At 38.0% G+C, this 22,658-nt stretch overlaps 1 protein-coding gene across 6 annotated transcripts in view; it reads right to left on the bottom strand.

Annotated features, from left to right (window-relative positions):
- Positions 1 to 22,658, bottom strand: part of DST (dystonin) — a 675,093-nt gene that overhangs the window by 212,277 nt on the left and 440,158 nt on the right. For 4 of the 6 annotated variants that reach the window (XM_089694129.1, XM_089694130.1, XM_089694131.1 and 1 more), the window contains 3 exons: positions 6,037 to 6,189; positions 2,935 to 3,168; positions 1,211 to 1,492 (listed from right to left, as the gene is read on the bottom strand). In XM_089694129.1, the coding sequence (XP_089550255.1) occupies positions 1,211 to 1,492; positions 2,935 to 3,168; positions 6,037 to 6,189 (669 nt within the window). Of the gene's footprint in view, positions 1 to 1,210; positions 1,493 to 2,934; positions 3,169 to 6,036; positions 6,190 to 7,567; positions 7,802 to 10,656; positions 10,801 to 11,660; positions 11,868 to 16,080; positions 16,222 to 17,957; positions 22,578 to 22,658 lie in introns of all 6 variants that reach the window. The other 2 variants (XM_089694126.1, XM_089694127.1) reach the window with 1 other exon arrangement.

Raw genomic sequence — 22,658 nt, 5'->3', positions numbered from 1 at the left:
TGTGGACTCTATAACTTTCCTACAGACTAAATAATATATACTAATTTGGGTTACTTTCACCAAACAAAATGTAGCAGAATACATTTTGACCTAAATTTATGAAGAAATGTTATTTATTTGCAGTGGTGATTAAATACCACTAAAAGAAATCTCTATTTGTGTGAGAATTTTTTTTTTTTTTATGGATACAGTGTTGCATGGCTGCGCAATTGTCATTCAAGGTGCAACAACGCTGAAAGCTGAAAATTGGCCTGGGCAGGAAGAGGGTAGAATGCCTGGTATTGCAGTGGTTAAGTACAACTGTTTCTCCTCTCCCAAAGAGAAAACAAGCAATTATTTCTTGCAGTGCGGGCACAGCCCCATTGTAAGAATTTTTTTATTTGTCTGGAGTTGAGATTTAAAGTCCCTGGTCACCAAGCAAATAAACACATGTGAATACCCATCTCTTCCTTGGAAACAAAACTATCCTTCATACATCCAACAACAAAACACCCACAGCCCATAGTCCTCCCACAACATATCAGCATCATAGATGGTCAATAATTTTTTACTTGTACTTTGATTTTGTCATGTTTGGATCACTACATGTAATGATATTGTTATGTACAAATTGATTCTGCCAGGGCAGTGGACATGGGGCGTTGTCAATGCTATAAATAAAGTGATTCTATTTTTAATGTCACTACACAGATATAATATTGCATTCAATTTGGACTATTATTATTATTGTTATTATAATACAGTATTTATAAAGCGCCAATAGTTCGCTCAGCGCTGTACATTACAGAGGGGGACAGAACATGTGACAGAACATAACCAATACAGTGCAAAACATGAGGGGATTGAGGGCCCTGCTCTTTCGAGACACTTAAACAGGCTATTCAATGTAGTCATAAATATACAAGTAGCAAAAATTTGCACAGGCAAATCCTGAGGTATGTCATTGTCCATTGACGTTCTGTTTGTTTGAGTGAAGTCTATAATTGTACAATATTAAATACTTTAGGCTGGAAAAGATTGTAGTTTCTTGGAACATGACTACTAGATAGAAAGTCAGCTGTATGCAGAAAAATATGTCATCCCATGCTTTGAGAAATATTACTACTTGTAATTGAGATTTACATTTATTTGATCACATCACAGATTATGGAAAATACTACCTTTTCAATAAAAAAGATGTAGTAATAAATAGCATTATCGGGTACTGTACCTTCACTTTTTGATACTGGCTGCTTAGGTCATCTTCATTAGATACTTCCTCTAACCTTACATTATTAACTTTCCCATCAGACTCTATTAGGTTACCATTAACCTCTTCCACACCATCCAGTAAAGACTGTAGTTTGCTGTCTTTATGATATGTTCCATTTTGCTGGATCGCTGGTTTCTGTACCACGTTCCCATTCTCTCCTTTTTCATCTGTTTGCGATAGCCAATTTAGCAAGCTCTCTATCTTGTTTCTGCTTTCTTCCAGTTGTTCAACAGCAGCAGACTGGATAAAAATATCACCATACTGTTTAGATATGTGCTAAAATGCTTAGACTTAGGTTTTCTTTCATTCTACAGACTACTTATGTTTCAATACAAATGTATGTTTTAAGGTATTTCTTCTGCATAGCAATTAAATGAAAGTTGTCACCTGTAAACAGGTATGTAATAGAAACTGCCATACATTTAGGGTCAATAGCCATAATATTTTATAACCACTTGAAATGGACACAGATATTACAAACACTTGGCACAGACGTTAACCCTTCCCCACTTACTAGTAGGTATGCTTTTACTGCTATCTCCTCATTTCCTGTCCAGAGAACACAATAGCATGTAAAGACAAAGCAATAAAAACCTGACAGTGTCTAAGCCAGTTATAAAGTGAATTTCTCACTCTATCCAAAGCTTAAAAAAGTGAAAACAGGTAGACATAGGGATAATGTCAGATATTATATACAAAACACTACAAAATCTGTATCACAAAAAAACATCTCTACCATTTAAAATAATCATAGTGGAATTTAAACCACAGAAATATATGTTTAAGGAGCAGGCTGGCCCTCAATATTTTTCACATAATAGTCATCATGGATACTGCCAAGGATGCCCAGGGAATTTAATTTATGCACAGTGTAGCTAACAAGTGCAGAACATATAAATCTCGTTTAGAATGCTATATGAATGTCCATGGGGCATCAATGCAGAATTGAAGATAGTCCTTATACTGTGATCCTAAATTAAACACATAGTAACACATGTCCTCAAATACCAGCAGATTGATGTACAGCATTTTAAAACAGAACTCCACCCAAAAGGGGAAGTTCCACTTTAAGGCCTCGTCCCACACTCCCCGTTAAGGATTGGCACCTTTGGGGAGCGGGGGGGAGGGGATACCTGAATTTGACAGGTACCCGCTCCAACTTCTGCTGCGATCGGAAGCGGAAGTTGTCCTTCTCCCCGCCCCTTAGTCTTCTGGGACACATGGCAGGTCACAGAGGACTACGGGACCATTCACAAAGTGCAGCGCTACTAGCGTTTGCGCAATGAGAACCCGGCTGTGAAGCCGCAAGCTGTCACGGCTGGTCGCCCAGACTGAAATTGCCGGCATCGAGGACACAGGACAGCTGGTGAAAGAGGCTGTGGTGATGACCCTGCTGGATCATGGGACAGGTGAGTGTCTATTTTTTATAAGTCAGCAGCTACAGTTTTTGTAGCTGCTTTTTTTTTTTTTTTATTTTGACTCGACAACCGCTTTTTTTATTGCTAGTTTGTTTTTCTTGGAGTGCAAACCAAAATTCAGTTTTTTTAATAAAACTGCCTGTCATTTTACAAATCATGTGAGAGTTATCATGACTAATCTATGCAGAAATGTGAATAAATACATAATAGTTTAAAAACAACTACAAATATAAAGAGAAGATGTGCAGAGTGCAAACAAATAACCTTTTCAGTTTCTTTCTTAATAGCTGTCGTGACTGCTTTTTCCAACTCCTTTTTGGATTCTTCTGCTTTCTTCTGAAGAATTTCAAACTTAGCTTTAGCTTCCCTAAGTTTCTGTTCAATTACCGCTCTCTCTTCAGGGGAAAGTTTATCTCCATGCTCCTGAAGGAATTTCTCTGTATTCTTCACAATTTCTGCCAACTCACTAGCACCAGCCTGCATATCCTTCTGTAGCTCCTGTAAAATAAAAAAAAATATGTTCAGTCAGTTCTTCATTAAAAGGTGTATTCATCTGGTCTGTGTGTCATTGTGAAGAAGTGTAGAAATAAACGACCTAACATCATGTTGAAAAAGGTATGTTATACTGTACATTCACACAGATTTTCTGTTGTAACAATACAGGTAAATAAAGTATTTATAGCCCAAACTTTTTTTTAAATTTTGGATAAAATAGGGAAAGGTTAAAACCCCTCTCAGGTTATTTTTTTGTTTAGCATTGGATAGATTTCCCTTCACTTCCTGTCCTAGAGATACAACAGGACGTTAGAAAGAAATCTACTTAAGTGACAGAAATTCCCCTTTTAGACAGTTGTCCCTAGAACGGGTGTGCCAATTGTTCTGGGGAAAACTCCAACATTTTGGATTTCCCCTCCATTTCTTTCTAGATGACAATAGCAACCAGTGCAAATAGAGGAGCGAATCTACCCAACAGGGACACAGCTCTTCCTCAAGCTATCCATTATTAAAAAATAAATTGCCTAGAGATACATTGTATTTAATTAGTCTTAAAAAGGAGTTCCTTACCATCATGTATGTTGATAATTTCATAATAACATGCAGACTACTATTGGTTCTTAAGGCAAACAGGAACACTACAGGATATCTACCATCTTCCATTTCCTGACAGGAGTCTCTGAGAATCCAGTAACAAAATAGTATACAGACTAGGGACTTCATATATGCAAATTTCAGAAAAAATTGTCTAGATTGTTTTTTAATTCGATTGTATTTTTATTTGGTTTTGAGAGTAACAGGTCCTAGTTTTTAATGGTAGCACAACTACAACATGGCTGCAAAACAGCACACATCTAAAATGCACAAATGCAAACAGGGTCTTATGGTACTGAAAGTCCTGAATCTATGCATATAAGAAGCATAAAGCTGTATTTATAATTTACTTATGAGTAAATGGAAGCACCAATAAACTTACTACCACAAGCAAATTCATCACAGCCACAAATGTAGAGCATGCCTGCAAACACTGTCCGCATAAAAGCAGAAATTTCACTTTTTTGTAAAGTGCTGGCTAAGAACTGGGGGTTATAATAAAGCAAAAAGCAACCAGGGCCTTGATTCATCAAGCTGCAATAGCATTTAAGATAAATTCACTTCAGGCATGATAAAATAGCCCCTGTGGGCTATGGCTTGAAATTTTTAGCAAGGCCTATGTGCTATTATGCAAGTCTTTAAGCGGTAGGAAACCACAAAAAAAAAAGAATCTAAAAAAACTTCTCCCTGCAAGTTAAGAGCATAATGTGCTAATATGCATCACATACTAGCACATTATGAAAGACTTACCTGAAAACTAAACCCTCCAGGGGAGCACTGTCACAGCTCTCTGGGGCCTCCTTCTTCCTTCCAGGTTTGCGAGCAGTGGCCGGTTGACCGACCGAGCAATGATGATGTTTCAGCCTCGGCTCTCTCAATGGACAGCACGCCATCACCAGTGCTGCTGCAGTAAATATCACCTAAACGGTGCACGTTTAGGATATATTTACAGTACCTACAGGTAAGCCTTATTAAAGGCTTACCTGAAGGTAAAATATAAAAAAAAAGGGTTTACTTCCACTTTAACTTTTGTTGCAGCTTAATTTTTAAGGGGTCAGATCTATTCCTGGTTGTTCTGTAGTCTGTCCCTCATTTCCTTCTTGTCCCCATCACACTCTGCAGCTAATTGAGTAATTAAGAGAAGCAGAAAGGAGCAGACTACATAGCAATCAGGAACAGACTAGGTCATCAACCCTCCATTAGGACTTGTTTACACTATATGTTGATGAACATACTTTTAAATGCCACACGAATACATATGCAAGAAAAATTAATGTATTTCATGAAGCCTTGTTTACACCACTGTGGTGCTTTTAAGTGAAGTAAAAAAAAGCATGCTGCATTTTTTAACACCAGAATGCATGTGAATGCATTGCAAATTAAAGTTGCCACCTCAGCCCTTTAAACCCGAACACATATTAATTACACAGGTTCTGAGGTTAATTTAATGCAGATAAGACACTAAATGAGTTTAATCATCACCTTAATCAGCCACAGAACCTGTGTAATTAATATGTGCTCAGGTTTAAAGGGATGAGGTGGCAACTCTATTGCAAATACATGGAAAATAAAAAAATATTAAATAATGCCAAAAAATGCACCTTAAATGCACTGCAAACACATCTGATACACATTCTAAATGTATGTAAACATGCACAGGGAATGGCACACAGAAAGAGGAATTTACAAAGTCTGATTTTTAAGTTAAACAAGTCCTTTATATAGCGTTCAAACTTCTTTCATGGTGAATACTCTTGGCGGACTGGAGTTTTAAGTTAGCTGCTGCAAGATTGATATATTTTTCCTCCTTGTGTGCTGTGGATGATTTTGTATATATCTTGGACATGGGATTCCTCAACCATTATCTGACAGTTTTATGACTATCTATTAGCTGAAGCTTGACCCCCTCTGTGTGAGTGTAGTATCCCCCCTCGCTTTTGATGTATCTTATCTGTAGCCTTTTTTTTTTTTTCAATCCCTTCTAACATTCTGCTTAAACGTTGTGATTTGTAATAGTACTGTTTGGACTTTGAAGAAGGGGACATACCCCAAAAGCTTGTCCTCAAAATTGTATGTTAGTGCAAATAAAAAAAATATCACGGACAGTACTCAATTGTTTCTGTATATATCTGAAATTTTACGTTAATCAGGTAGCTTTATAAAATAAAAAACAAATGTGCATGCAGGTACCGGGGTTTGGGGCTACTAAACTATCATGCAAGCAGTGGTTGCCCGAAAAGCAGATCTCCTATTCTACAACTGTATTTGACACAGTACCTCATATTCACTCTGACAGTGTTGAAGATCAGCTGGAGTATCCCTCAAAATCAACTTGTCTTGTTGACCAATCAGTTTGTTTTCTGTCTGTGTAAGCAGGTCACAAATCTCCTGCAGCTTTCCCTTGTGTTCCTGCAGCTGCACCTCAGCATCCTACAGGAAAGAAAAGGAAACACAAGTATCTTTAACAGAATATACTCAAGACTGCAGTGCTGCACAGCCACAAAGGACAGTATGCTGTAAACATGGTAGCAGTAGGTCATGGTCTAAGCAAAGGTGACTGAAGTAGAGAAGAGAAAACATCACATTCATCTCAAAATGTAATAAACAGACCAAAAAGAGAAAAGTCTGATCAAAGCCTGACCATGCACAAGTTAAAGTAGATGATTCAACAGCGTTGACAATCCAATCCCTTTTCATCCTGGAACCTGTGTTAATAATGATGCACAAAAAGATATATCAGAGAGGTTAGTGTTGAAATATGATGGTTAAAGCAAGATGTACATTTAAGATAGATCTGCCAAAGATTTAAGCTGTGAACTTCAAATTTAATGCAGACATGAAACTAAATACATCTCTTTTTATACACCTACTCTGATATTGGCTCTGATATTCATACAATGACAGGGGCGGACTGACAACTCATGGGGCCCCCGGGCAATAGGAGATCATGGGGCCCCTGTGTCCTCTCCCACACTCAAACCACACCCAAAAAAGCCTATGAAAGGTACCAGGGACATCTCATGGGGCCCCCTACTGACCCCGGGCCCTCGGGCACTGCCCGAGTTCCCCAATGGTCAGTCCGCCCCTGTACACTGACTCTTATTGCTTAAACGGGTTTATTTAATTTTGCATGATAAATACTACAGTTCACATTCACTACAACTCTACAAGATGGGTTGCCTGCCTGGAGAACATGACATTTGAATTGAATTTAGTTCAGTGAATGTGAAAGTTAAACAGGCAAAGTTCACCTTTGTAACAATGTTTCATGTTACACCTTTATTTAGAGTGTAACATGAAGCAAAGCTGCATTCCCCACATGCCATCCTCAATCAACCCCCTTACTCAACTAAATCAATAGTGCTTCTCCCTGGAGAGTCCTGTTGTTTAGATTTAAGGGCGGCTGTGCATGGCCCCGCTCACACATCTCCGTCATCCATTCACAGGAATGCAACAGAAGATTGCAAGTCCCACTTTACACCACGGGAGAGGGACCCACAGATCATGCCAACACAAGTGGGGTCACGTCATCGCACTTCTTGTCCATTCTTTACTTCCACTGATGCATTTAGAAATCAGCATTCTTTAGGGAAGCAATATTTCTGAGTTTTAATACAGCATGTAAGTAAATGTAGAGCTAGGGTAACTTGGGTCATGCTTTAACCCAAAAATGATTTACCTGAATAAACTTTGTAATACAACCTGTTAATATACTCCTGTCACCAACTAGACTAGATGAATTTACTCAAAGCATACGGCAGCCGAAAAAGCAAACTGCAAACTGGAGCACAAGCAGCAAGAGGCAAACCTTCAGTTCATTCAAGTCTTGGACTGCAAGAAGGTGACTTTTTAATGACTCTGTTTGTGAAGAGAATTTCTTCTGAGCTTCCTGGAAATGTTTCTGTGTTGCATTCAAAAGCCGCAGTAGTTGTTTGCTTTGATTTGGAGATAGATCCTGAGCATGTTCTGATATGAAGAATTGAATATCAAATGCAGTTGTCTCCAGTTCTATTTTTTGTTCTGAGAGTTGAGTGTTTAAATCCTGTATTTAAAACTCAAGGTTAGTTAAATTTATAGGTCTAAATATTCCTACAGGTGCTTATATTCACTAAATATTAACATTTAATATGCAGTTGTGCTGTACATAGATCATGCACTAATAAATGGTATATTGCACAACAAAAATATTTACTAGACTCTTGCCATTCAGTGATTATGAATGTGAATAAACATAGGCAATTATATCTAAGAGTGAGATCTACAATCATGGCCATTGGTACCCTGCATTTCTGTCAGCTAATGCACCACTTTGCCAAAAACATTGTTGCAATTACAAATGTTTAGGCATTCTCATGCTTATATATTTTGTTTGTATTGGTACACCACAAAAAAGTGGAGAAACAAAAAGCCAAATCTTACTCATTCCACGCAAAACCCCAAAAATGGACTGGACAAAATTATTGGCACCGTCTCAAAATTGTAAGAAATTATTATATTCCAAGTTTGTGATGCTCTTGTAATTTGTAATTAAACTCACCTGTATCAATTATCTTAATGGTCCTGTGTCTACTGTGCGCAAATTGTCAAGAAGTTTACAGCCCATGGCACTGTAACTAATCTCTCTGGACATGGACGAAAGAGAAAAACTTGATCAAAGATTGTAATGAAGGATTGTTCGAATGGTGGATAAAGAACCTCAATCAACTTCCAGATAAATTCAAGGTGACCTTCAGGCAGGCACAGGGTACAACTGTGTCAGCTCACACTATACATCGCCATCTGAATGAAAAGGGATGCTATGGTAGGAGACCCAGGTGGACCCCACTGCTGACACAAAAACATAACAAAGCCAGATTGGAGTTTGCCAAAACTTACCTAAGAAAGCCAAAATCCTGTTGGGAGAATGTGCTGTGGGCAGATGATACAAAATTTTTGGTAGAGCCTGTCATTCTACTGTTTTCAGAAAAGGAAATGAGGCCTTTAAAGAAAAGAATACAGTCCCTATAGTCAAACATGCTGGAGGTTCACTAATGTTTTGGAGTTGCTTTGCTGCTTCAGGCACTGGATGTCTTGACTGTGTGCATAGCATTATGAAATCTGAACACTACTAAAGAATTCTGGGGTGCAATGTAGGGCCCAGTGTCAGAAAGTTGGGTCTCCGTCAGAGGTCATGGGTCTTACAGCAGGAGAATGACCCAAAGCACATGTCAAAAAGCACCCAGACATTGTTTAAGACAAAGGGCTGGAGAGTATTGAACTGGCCAGCAATGATTCCAGATCTCAACTCCATAGAGCACTTATGGAGAGATCTTAAACAAAAAGTTGGGAAAAGTAACCCTTATAAGAAACTCATTGATGGTTATAGGAAGCACTTGATTTAATTTATTTTTTCCAAGGGGTGTGCTACCAAATATTAAATTGAGGGTGCCAATAATTTTGTCCAGTCCATTTTTGGGGTTTTGCGTGAAATACAAACAAAAGAAATAAACATGAGAATGCCTAAACATCTGTAATTGCAACAGTTTTCTTTGCAAAGTGGTGCATTATCTGACAGAAATGCAGAGGTGCCAATATTTTTGGCCATGACTGTATGAAGATATCTGCCTGTCCCTGAATTGGGCCAATGGAATGCCATAGCCTGTTGCAATAGCCAACCAACAAAGACAGTGGCTTACATGCAGTTTTTTTTTACCCTTCCCTCTTTACCACAGCAGAGGGAAGGTCAAGCCGTACTCAAGGCAGGGAGTTCATGGTCTGCTCATCACAACTGTGGATGAGCTAAGGTTTGGGCCTAACTCAGTTTGGTCTGGACCCATGGGAAACATGTTGGCACAGTAAACTCCAGACATGGAAATCCCCACATCCACACACGACAAAAGGATGGGAACGCTAGTGACATAATTGACCTATGATGGCCACATATTGGTCATATTATGGCCTTGTGGCCATATTAGGTGAATGGTGGCACCAGCTTCCACTTAACCCTTAACTGGCATAAAGCATGTATTGCCAGGAAAGTACAGTTGCTTGTGACAACTGTTGCCCATAGATCCTTATACAGAAGCTAACCCCATTCACACCTGAACCTGACCATTCTGAAGTGTGTTTCCCTACACCTAACTACACTTAGCATTCAGAATATTTTTGTTTGTAATTGTGCCTGGTCACATATCAAAACGCAGTCTCTTGTATGGTCAACACCCTTCACCCAAAGAAGAAACCATCTCATCAATAAACTATTGTGGCCCTTGTGGGCTTCAATGGGAGAAACTGTAAATGTGTGACAAGTGCATTTTCACACATTTTTGTACACATTTTTTCACCTGAAAAACTCCTTTTATCACCTTGCTCAGTCCTGGAAACAAATGCCTGAAGCTTGATACATATGCAAAAACACTTCAAAATCACCTGAAATATACTCTGCTCAGGTGTGAGTGCAGACTAAAGGATAAGTGCACTCTAAGTATCTGTAGTATCCTTTGTTTGCCTGACCTAGCTCAACCCACCCTTTCCCTCCATAGATACATACTTACCTCAATCGGTCATGGCTCTGCCGTTCATTTGCATCTAACAGTGCCTGTCCTTCACTGTCCTGGCCACTTTGTCTTAAAGTCCACATCATTTTAATACCTGAAATACCTATCTGATATCCAGTTTCACCATTAAAGTAGTTTACATCTACATGCCAAATGAAGGTTATATTTGCAGAACGTACTGTATTTGAAAAAGGGTTTGCTTATGTCACAAAATAACCATTTTACAAATAAACTGCACCTCAACCTTTTTAGTACACAATCCTTGTTTTGTATCTCACCTAAAAACTAACATACTGTACATTTGTTACTTATGGTTATGGTAAACAAACATTATTAAAATATCTTATTATATTTACTGCACCTTTAGGCACTGTAAGGTTTCCTTCAATGCATCCACATCATTAGTATTCAGCGAAAAGTCCATAGGATCACTATTAGAGGTTAGCCAATCTGAAAGCACTTGTAAACGATTAAAAAGAACCTGATGGGTCTCTACCAACTTAGTCTACAAAGCAAAACAAAATTTAAATTAGCTTCTAGAAAAGAAAAAAAAAAGAAAGTACATTAAATGTGGTTGTAAACCTCAGACATGAAATGTAAGCAAAGAATATCCCTCTATAGTGTGTACTTGTCTCAATTATGAGCGCTAAGTGTCATTTCTGTCTGCTGCTTCAAACCTCTGCTGCCAGCATGAATCACTTCTGAAACGTTTTCCTTATAGCAAGAGAAAAATGGTGACAGGTGAGGGACCTCCAGCAGATGGACAGCCTCAACTCTGCTCCTGTGAGTTGTGTGAAAGGGGGGGGGGGGGTGTCCCTTCCCTCCAAAGCACTCCTCCCTGAGCTCTGCGGAGTGTAACTTCAGCTCTCTGCCCCTTTTTCTGAACTCTCATACAAGCTTTATAAATTCGGCACTTTGAACAGATGTAGAGATGAGAAGACTGCAGATAAACAGGTACAGCTTATATAGGAGGATTTGTATCACCTGAGGATAGTAACTCCACAGGGTATAAGTAAGGGTTTACAACCACTTTAAGTGTAGTACATTCTCATGAAAGGTCTACAGCTGTTCCAAGCAAGTTTGGATTTTAACATAGGGATGAAGGAGGCAGCCTCCTTGTAAGCCTGCGCTAAATGTAGCCCACGTGTAGTGACTAGAATATGCACACATATTTGCAAATGTATGCTACCTATTACCTATTTCATGGAGACTGAATGTTTGTATATACTGTATGACATCCATTATAAATTGAATAGACTGTTATTTTATTTGTATTTGGCAGAGGCTGTCAACAAAGACAGTGCAGGCAGACCACCCAAATACATTTCCTAGCCGACATGCAGATTAATTTTATGCATGCCTTACCATTTCAGTGTCCACTGCATATGCAATTTGTTTTGCTCGATCTGAAGACATTTCACAAACTGCAGAAAAGGTTTTCATCAAATTGTCACTTAGCTCCTTAAGATGTGCTCCTGGAGTGTCATTAGGTGTAGACAGTGAGAACTGCTCTGTAAGCTGTACATCATCTTTCAGGGTAACAGAAAATGCAGCCAATCTTGATTCAAATGACTAGAGAATTAAAGAACACAGAACAAACGTTTACCAAATTTTGATCTGTTGACTATACACTGCCAAATTACACAAAACCAAAAACCAAAAACAGCACCAAACAATTGTTTTGAGTATCCAAAATGTTTGTCACAAATATCAACAGGAAAGCAAAAGGCAGTCAATTTGAGGGTTCATAAACCACTCCCCTTCATCAGGGCTACAATAAAATGGAGAAAATATAAATATATTCAAATTCATGAAGAAAATATGAACATAAATATCAACACAATCTAAAACATCTATTTCACTGAAATGCAAATTTACTTATAGACATGTGAATTTTTTACCATTGTCTAATAGTTATAACAGATGATAAGCTATATTATATATACGAAGTAGAAATCATAATATGATGATGCTGATATATATATATATATATATATATATATATATATAGTATATACAATATATATACACATACATGAATGGTGGTAATCAGTCAGAAATTGCTAAATCTAATCAAACCTATGTTTACATAAGAAATGTTTGTATATAACTAATAAAGTTTGCATACAAATATAAAAGGTGAAAATCTAGAAATAAATATTATAATAAATAAAGATATGCTTGCATAAAAAAAGTCTGCATAAGAAATGTTTGTTTACAGAGTCTGACTACATATAACATACCATTTGTATAACAACAGACCTTATACCAAAGGAATAAAAGTGTTATCTATATTTGAGTGTTTACTATTTGGAAATAACATGAACAGTATTGGTAAGTGAAAGAGGAATACCTTCATTTCAAGAATGCCTGGACTCAAAGAGGGTTTAAAGTATTTGTCTACAAGGTCTTAACATAGTAAGAATGATAAAAATAAAAAAAGCATACAGGATAAATAAGGGTGATAGGGATGTATTGTGGTTTAATAGGATCCAAGATTACTTGGGCCCCATTCACATTACTCGTAGCAGAAACGTGTTTTTGGTTTTTTTTGCGATTGTCATGGTAAAGAAGCTCAGGGACCAAACTTTGTCGTGGAGCCAGGTGCATTTTTACACAACAGTTTTGCTGTGATTCTCATGCATTTTGGCACGTGACGACTGGGGCAAAATAGCACCATGTTTGGAGTGTCATTAAGGATGAATGGCACCCAAACGCATGCCACATGTTTTGCTGCAGTTTTAGAATGATTTGGAATTGCAGGCAGAATTGCACCAATTCTGCTTGGAATTCCAAATTGCTAGGGGTGAAGGGGGCCTAACAGATATAGCATCAAGAGTTTGCACTAGCAGATTAATGCAGCGTGAAGCTACATTGGCTCCGAAAAAAAGTCATTGTCAGGAGAGCTCAGCCAAGGGGGAGGGGAAATCATAGAGACATGATAGATGGGAGGGGTGGAGTGATGCATTGAACAGAACTATAAATGAATAACAAATAGGGGTGCTGACATTTAAGAAAATAGAGGGAAGACTATAAGAAGGGGAGGAGAAATCATTCTCACGCACACTTAATTATTATTAATCCCATTATTATTCTGGTGCAAATACATACATAATTAGTGTCACAAAAGTGACATCCATCACTGAGTGGCAGCTCTGATTCAGCAGGGGAACTGTGAATTTTTAAACAAGATAAAAAGAATTGGCACTCCGCTGAATACCTAACTAGACCTTTTAGAAAAGATGTCATCTATCACTACCCTCTGGACATATTCCTGTAACTAGTTTTCTATTCATGTACATGCAAAGACAATTCATTCAATGCTAATGAACCTTAGAGTGATATTTAAACACTTACGGTAGTTTTTTTGAAAACTTTCAGCAGCTGATTTAATCACTTACCAAATATGCAGCTTGTTTATCTTATAATCCTGTCCTATGTTCTAATTTAAGCTGGTGTGATGGCCACTGTCTCTGTTTCCTGTTGCATGGTGGCTCCTTGTTGTTACAGAATCCTGTGAAACTACACTTGCAAGCAAGGACAAGAGTTGTGTCTCACTACACCATGTGCATCAACAGAACCACACAGCCCCATAGCCAAGGATGTGAAAGTACTCCTTTGCTCCTCCCTCCCTTCTTCAAGCTAACAAACTGACTCAAGACTGCACTACCCAACTCTTTCCTGTAAAGACCAGAAGGTCAGGGAAGCAACAGTGAGACAGCAAGATCCAGCAATGTTGAAAGTTGTAAACTGCAAGCGCAGAGGTAAAAATTTTAACAGTTTACTAAAAATGTATTATTTTTTGTGCTTGATATTTTAAGCTAAAAAAACGAATACCATTTTTTAGATAATTTTTAATACTGCTTTGACCTGTAAATAATGCGTTTGTGGGGAAATTTATTTAACGCTTTAGCAAAGTAAACTACTTACCTAAATTACTGCTCACTTCTTCATAGAATGTTAATGTGTTCATCTGCCAAGAATGGTCCTTCATAAATTTATGTTGGGTGTTACTTATGAAACCATTTTCAGAGGCAAACTCTTGAATATACTCCCTACCGTTCCTTCCAATGCCTTGCATACTATTGATGTAAGGCTGACTGGTGTGTTTTTACCAGGTATACATCTCAATTCTAAGCCAGTAAAGTCTTCTTAACCAACTCAATACCGAACACTTCCACTCACTTCCCGACCAGGTCAATTTTCAACTTTCAGCGCTGTTACACATTAGATGACAATTACTCAGTCATGCCACAGTGTACCCAAATTACATTTTTATAATTTTTTTTCACACAAATAGAGATTTTATTTGGTGGTATTTCATTGTTTTAATTTTTTGCTAAATAAACAAAAAAACACAGAAAATGTGGGTAAAACCATGTTTTTCTTCGTTTCTGTTATAAAAGTTTGCAAATAAATAATCATTCTTCATAAATTTAGGCCAAAATGTATTCCACTACATTTCTTTAGTAAAAATAACCCAAATTAATGTATATTATTTAGTCAGTGTGAAAGTTAGTCTACAAACTATGGTATACAGTATATATTTGATAATCGACCAGTCCTGATGTACTGACGGCCTCATTTCTTGAGGCCCAAAAATGCCAGAACAGTACAAAAGACCCCTTTTTTGGAAAGTAGACAATCCAAGGTATTTAGTAAGAGGCATGGTGAGTTTCTTTAAGTTGCAATTTTGTCTCACAATTTTTGGGATAATTTTTAAAAATGTTAAAAATGTATTTTTGTTTCACAATTTATTGTGAACCAGTGTCATCATATAACTGGTGTGGTGATGATCAGAGACACTGACTTGGGACAGTATGTAAAAAAAAAATGTTTCTTTTCAATTTTTTAAACATTTTTGTAATATTTTTCTTACATACTGTGATCAGAGCAGTACAGTGTTACCATAGTGACACAGTACTATTGGGAGCTTATAACTGTTATAATCACGGTTATAAGCAACCATTTTCAAATGAATGGCATCCATTCATCCAGTGTGTAATATTGTGAAGCTGTGATTGGCCACAGTTATCATATGGTACAGACACACTGTGATTGGCCCTGTCTGTACTATGTAACAACAGTGACCAATCACACAAATCAACACAATTGTACAAAATGACTGGCTATGAAAAGAAGCCATTGTGTAAAATTGCAATGTGATCTGCTGAGATTGGTCACAGCAATCACATGGTACTGACAGCGGCCCGGTACACATGTGCATGTAAGCCATTTGGCTGGTCCTGGAGATCTGCTCATGTTATTTTTCTTAGAGGTTTTTTTGAACTTGGATTTCTTAGCTTAAGTCCTCTGTTATTAATATTACTGTTGTGATTAATAAACCCATCTTTTTTCAGTATAAACTGAAGAGAAGAATGAATTTAATTCATCAGCTCTCTCTCTGTTTAAAATGTGTCTACACATTATGGATTTGGAAATATTTATGCTTTCTCCATTTGTGTTGCAGTCCTGATAAAGGGGAAGTTTGAAGATCCCTGAAATGCATTGGTTGACTTTTGCTTTCCTGTTGTTATCTGTGACATCTATAAATGACTTTCTGGACTCTTGAGAAAATAGTTTGGTGCTTTATTTGGTTCACGGATTTCTCAGTTTAGGTTACCCCTTTGTCTTGGGGGGTTCCTCGCTGTGTGGTGAGCTGCCAATCTCAAACCATAAGGCTCAACCAATCATTCCTTTGGAAGAGTTATAGATTTAAGACCAGTGCCTCTCTTTTCCCTCTTCATGAAATCAAACTAAAAAAAATCTCAGTATACTTACGTACCTCAAGCTGCTCAAGTTGCATTTTTAGTGTATCCAGGCTATCACCAATGGGTGGTAAATTTTCCAAATGGAGTTTCTGATCTTGAACAACAATCAGATGTTTACGTAACTTCTGACTGAAAAAGTTTAATTTAACAGTCGTCTAAAATAAATAAACATAAATTAAAAACAATTTTCTAATAAGCATAAATGCAATATACATGCATGTAAGCAGCTACCTTACAAAGATGTAATTAAAAGTTTAGAGTTTTACCCCAAGGCAAGGGTAGTTGTTTTTAATTTCTGGAAATGAGCTTTAAAGTGGAGTTCCACTCACTCTGTAAAAAAATAAAAGTCAGCAGCTAAAAAAACTGTAGCTGCTGACTTTTAAAAAACAACTACTCACCTGTCCCACGATCCCGCATTGCCCCGCTGCAGCCCGTTTCACCGGCTGTCCTGTATTCCAGGCACCGGCATCTTCAGTGTGGGCACCCGGCTGTGACAGCTTGCGGCTTCACAGCCGGGTGCCCACTGCGCATGCGCGAGTAGCGCTGCGCTTCGTGAATGGCCCCGTCATCTTCTGGGACCTGTCACGTATCCCACAAGACTTTGGGGAGGGAGGGTAGAAGGACAACTTCTGCTTCCAATCGCCTAGGCGATCGCAGCAGAAGTGGGAGCGTGTACCTGTAAAATTCGGGTACCCGCCCCCCCCTGCTCCCCAAAGGAGCCAATCCTTAATGGGGAGTGGGGGTCCAATCTTTAAAGAGGAACTTCCCCTTTTGGGTGGAACCCCACTTTAAGTCATACCCTTTTTTGCTGCATTTGTGTGTGGAACTCTGAATGGCTGCACATACAGTTGTAGCGTCAGTGGGAACATAGAGTAGTCTCCTACTGGATTCAATGTAGCAATGTTAGAGAGCAGCCAGGGAACAGTTTAATAAGGAAGCTCTAAGGAGGAAATTTATTTTAACAGAATCAAATACGTGTAAGTTATATTATTAGTATCTGATTCAGGAAAAAATGACCTGATTACCATACTAAGGATATTAACTAAACTCCAAACTTTCTGAAAAAATCAATGGAAAACACAGTAAAAAGCTCTGATTTTGCTGTTAACAAAGATAACACAATGTGGCACACTTTTCTGAAACTGAAAAACAACCTGATTAGGGTTTCTAGAACAATTTTCAGAATTGTACAATGCCTGACGAAGAAACCTATAGTGTTCAGAAAGCTTAAATCATCTATAACCTAAGTTAGCCAAACTCTAAACTTTCTGCATTAAAAGATAGATTCACCATTGGAAACATGTATCGAATTGACCACCCCCTTCGCCACCCCCCCCCCCCCCCCCCCGATGTGACAGCTAGCTGGGGATATTTGTCACAGTTTAGAAAAATGCAGCCGTGTGGGGCTCCGCCTGCGTCAGTCATTGACAGTATTATGAGAAAACTACAAGTTCGACAGCCTTTGTGGCTGTTGAGTTGTAGTTCCAAAATGAACTACCATGGCACTGTGGAGCGCCATGGTAGTTCATTTAGTCTTCCTGTCAATAACTATCTGCCTGCTCATACGAAAAGGCACAGAGATACACTGACTGGTCTGCAGGAGACCTGTATGGCACCAGTGATTTAATTTGTAAGAGAACTTTCCATTCTGCTCTGACTGTCCTATGAGGCTGCACAACCCCTGACCCTCTATCTGGACACTGCTGATTGGTCCTGTGCTGATCACATGCACCCTCCCAAAGTAAAAAAATGCTGTAGCAATACACACTAAACTAAGCATGTGCAGAGTGACTCCTACAGCTCTGTACTATCATCAGATGGATTGGGGACAGTAGAAGAAGAGGAGAATAAGAGGAGACGTACGAAGAGATACTAATTGTAACTTGCTTACCTCATCAATGGAATGGTTATCCACAGTCTGCATGACTTCTTGTGTATTTGTTATATTCAAGGTGGCAGGCTTTGCATCCAGAGATTTTAGTTCATTGACTTCTTCTAATACACTGTCTTTTGCTTCATTTTCTGCTTGTCTACACTTGCAGTCCTGTGTAGCAGATTTATTTGGTTCCAGATTTTGCTTAGTAAATTCCTTAGATTGTGAAGAATGGCAGACTGACTCACTAGGGAACAAACCTGTATTTATGTTTATTATTAATTCCTCCAATGTGTTTGGATTTTCACTATCAGGAGGGATATGGAAGATTTGATCGAGTTGGGAAGAGATTAATTTAGGATGATTCGGTTCTATCACTTGCTGCTCACCAAAAGAATTGTTATATAACATATCAATCTTTTGGTTTTTGGCCTCACATGTTGGTGTGTTAAAATCCTTACAAATATGTGCGATGGGTTCACTGCCATTTGTTTGGACAGGAGCTTCATTTGCCCCTTCATTATTTTTTGATGAGTTATTTAATTGAACTAATAATTTTTCATTTCTCAAAAGTACACTGTTATTATCCTTCGGAACTATGATGGATGCATTTTTTTCATCTATTAAACAACTCTGCTCTAGTAAGCCTCCAACTGGTTTCAGGGAGGAGTAGGTATGCTCAGCAGAAGATTCCTCAGTTTGGACAATTTCTGCACAACTTTTCAGGTATGTTGTTAAACTCCCTGAGGCTATACCCTTTTCAGTGTCAGGCTGAGGTGCATTAAATGGTTTAACACTTCCAGGCACCGATTTGGCAATATTGGGTTCCAGATCATCAATGTGGGTTTTAGTAACTGATGAATCAAATATTGTACTCAGATTGTCAATATGAATAGGACTTTTGACTGAAAGTTGGGTAGCATTCTCTTTCCATTTGGTCACATTTTTCTCCAGCATATCTGTAATTGTGCATACTTCTGTGTCATTAATTGGCTCAAGTGAACCATCATTTGCACCTTCATCATTCTCTTTCTGGATCGACTTGCTATCTGGCAAATCTGAAATGTTCTGTCTGTGTAAGTTTACTATATGCTTTTCAGTCTCTTTATGAGATACTACAAGAGTAGAGCTAGCAGATTTGCTAGAATCCATGTAAAAATATTGGCCATCCATTTGCGCTTTGCTGAAATTAACTGTCTGGCACTGAGTATCTTGACTGAAAATTGGATTATTTTCAACTTGTGAGTGTTCAGTATCCTGCTTAGCACACACAATACTAACCTCAGATTGAAGACATTCACTATTCAGCTTACAGTCATTTTCCATATGTTTAGTATCGCACTTGACACATGTATCATCAGGTAACAGGCCATTATAAAAGTCACTAATTACAGAACCATCATCAGGTTGGTGAGAACCATTTACTAATTCGGTACATGTACCATCTCCCTTAGCTGAAAGGCTTTCTTGTAAGATTTCTACACAAATACCATCAACTTGAGTTTCAACAGTTCCAGTAGTTTGTTTGACTGTTGCTCTATCCTCTTCACTATGACTCAGTTCATTATCTTCAGCTTGAGAATGTTGATTATCAACCCTGGCAGATGAACAATTATCTGATGCTAGGAGGCAAGTGGGATTCTGTTTTACATTTTCATCCATATATTTGAGGTATTGATTGGCACAAGTACTCTTACCTTGAGATTGAGGCTCTGTAATATTGATAGAACAGTCACATTTTTTAGTTTCTAATATATCTGCATTTATGAAATCATCTAGTGGATGTTTTGATTCACTCAGAATGTTGGAGATGCATGTGTTGTCATGAGTACTAACTGAGCAAGAATTTCCACTTAAACTATTATTTTTCTGAGGATCAACATCTCTACAATGAGTGTTTAAGTTAAATTGACTAGGAGCTTCATTAATTTCTTTATCTTCAACACAAAAATCTGAATGCTCCTCGGTAGCATGATAGTCCTCTTCACTGTTGGTTTCATCAGTAACAAAACATTCAACATCAGTTTCACTGAAAAAACTTTCAGTATATTCATCATCTATTTCTTCATCCCGGATTACTACAGAAACATTATGAGGGCTATGGGATATATTATCTTTACAATTGTTTAATCTGCTGCTCTCCAACACCTCTTCCTCTTCAAGTGTAGAGTCTGTTTCCTTAAGAGGCAAAACAACTTTATGGTCTACAGTCTGGTCTTCTACACACGAGTTACATTCTGAATCTTCTTCAGTTATTGTTTCTAGGAACTGTCTTCCATGTACCATGTCAGTGCTTTCAATCTCATTGTCACTGTAATAGAAAGTATCATCATCTGAGCTTGTATCACTTTGTGTAGGTGTCCTGTCCTCTACGCTGTCTTCTCCTCCAATGGTTTTCCATGTTTTAAGTGCCTGAGACCCATTACTAACATCAAATTCACTGTCATCATCTCCCACAGATATTTCAGAATCACTGCTGCTTCCCAGATATCTATGTGTTTTTATTTCAGAATCATTAGAGTAATCGCTACATTCCTCTTCCTCACGCAGAAGATCAGAGGAAATATCACAACCTGCATAAGGCAGAGGGATATTGTCATTAAAACAGCTACTTTGAAATTGCTGCTCTTCTTTTTCACTCTTATTACAGTCATCAACCAGCGTAAACAACTGATCTACTGTATCAGAAGAACCTAATTGTTCTTGCATAGAAGGGTCATTATTCTCTAGTTCATCCCTAAAATGACTAATTTTGGACAAAACTAGTTTTTCGCTGGTGCTGTCTTTATGGTCCTCTTCAAATGCCTCTTTGCCACAGTTATACTCAGCAGAATGATTATTTTGGTTGCTGGGTTGAACATCAGTTATGTTTTCTTGGGTATCTTTTGCAGTACACATTATTATATCTTCATTTACTCCACTTACATTAGGAAGGCATTGTGAATCAAGCTCCTTAAATGTATCATCTGGCTCAGTCTTTATGAACAGTTGGTCTATCATGCCTTCAGCTACTTTATCAACGTTGTCCGAATTCTGAGGTTCAGATTGGTCTGTACCATTTTTCTTGCTCACTAGTTCCTCAAAATTTGATTTTAAATGAGTTGTAACATTAATATCAACGCAAGTGTTGTTCATATTGTCACTGACATCTATCTCTTTTACAGCCAAATCTGTTTTGCAGAGATCAGTGGGGTCTCCATTCTGTTCTATTGATGACCGCACTATATGTTCAGACTCTAGCAACATGCTGGCAGCTTCATCAAGATCACCATCAAACAACAAAAGTCTTTCTCCTGTATTGGCATCAATATAGCTATTTATCATGAGATAGGAAATGAACAACTGTTTTGTATGTTCAGGATTGTGTGTCAGTTGTTCCTCTGATTTATTTTCAGAATTTTCATTCAGCTGACTTGTCTGAGAATCATAACATGACATCCATTTAGGTTTGCATGTAGGTTCAAGAACATCTATATTTGGCATTTTGTCCTGTAATTCCAGGTTGCTGAGAACTGCTGCAGTGTTATTTTCTATGATACCAAGTTGAACAGCCACATCCAATCTCACGATCTCAGATGTTTCTGGTATATATAATCCAGCGATTTTCTGTCTGTTGCTTAAAATCTTTTGTGCTAGTTCATTTGAAACCATTCCTTGTTGCAAAGATGTGGATATAGGAAATATCTCACTTGTATCAGGCCAAATCAATCCAATAAATCCTCTTTGTGCTTCTAGAACCATCAGTGCACTACTGTGTGAGATTAAGTCGCACTGCACAGCTTCATCCACAGTTAAATATTTTTTTGTTGATGGGCAAACTATTCCCCCATTTTGAATCTGTTGAGTTAATATTCCACATATTGTTGCCTGGTCAATTATACCCTGCTCTCGAGATTCCTCCAGTGTCAATCTTTTGCCAGAATCAGGGTCAATAATACCTCCTGAAAGAAGCTGAGCTCCCAACAATCTATACATGACTTCCCGTTCTATGATTCCTTCATGAGCTGCTCTTAGAACATTGACTTTCCTTCCAGATTTTAATGTGACTTTACTTTTTTCTTCTGCATTTACTGGAAGAAATCTCATTCCTGTTGTCTTATCTATGACAGTTCTCTGGAAGAGTTCTGCTAGAGTAACCTTCTCTGCAGTAATAGGATCAATTAGATCCTTACCTGTCTTCTGTCTTTCCAGAAGTTTTGTAAACATCAATGGGGAGATCATATTTCGTTGGAAAAGTTTGTTTACATTGAGTTGCTCTCCAGTCGTAGGAACTTGTAGGCACCCACAAGAAAGTAATGTGCTGATTACCTTAATTGCTACTGTCTCTGATATTAACCCCTGTTCAATGGCAGATATTACTGGAAACTCATTTGATGAGAGACTTGAAATAATAACTTTAGCATCTACTATGTCCTGTAATCGTGTTTGAATTTGTGCATCAATGAGTCTGTGAGCCTTGGCTTCTTCAACATCAAAGGATGTCTTTGTGTATGGACAAACCAATCTAGAAACAATTAGCTGCATTTCAAACAGCTGAATTCCGGTTTCATAGTCAATAAGGCCTTCCAGAACAGAATGATAGATTGAATGAACTGTCCCATTTGTTTCATCTATGGTTCCTGATATAATCTTATCAACCTACAACAGGAAATAAAAATTAATTAATAAAAGAAATATTGGTCATAGTGCATTCCAAATATTTACCCTTTAATTGTGCTT

The sequence above is a fragment of the Staurois parvus genome, unplaced genomic scaffold (assembly GCF_062004578.1).
Source record: "Staurois parvus isolate SC_StPar_1 unplaced genomic scaffold, SC_StPar_1.0 ptg000652l, whole genome shotgun sequence".
Taxonomy (NCBI): Eukaryota; Metazoa; Chordata; class Amphibia; order Anura; family Ranidae; genus Staurois; species Staurois parvus.
Note: the sequence above shows the minus strand (reverse complement) of the source record. Positions and strands in the feature narration are given on the sequence as shown.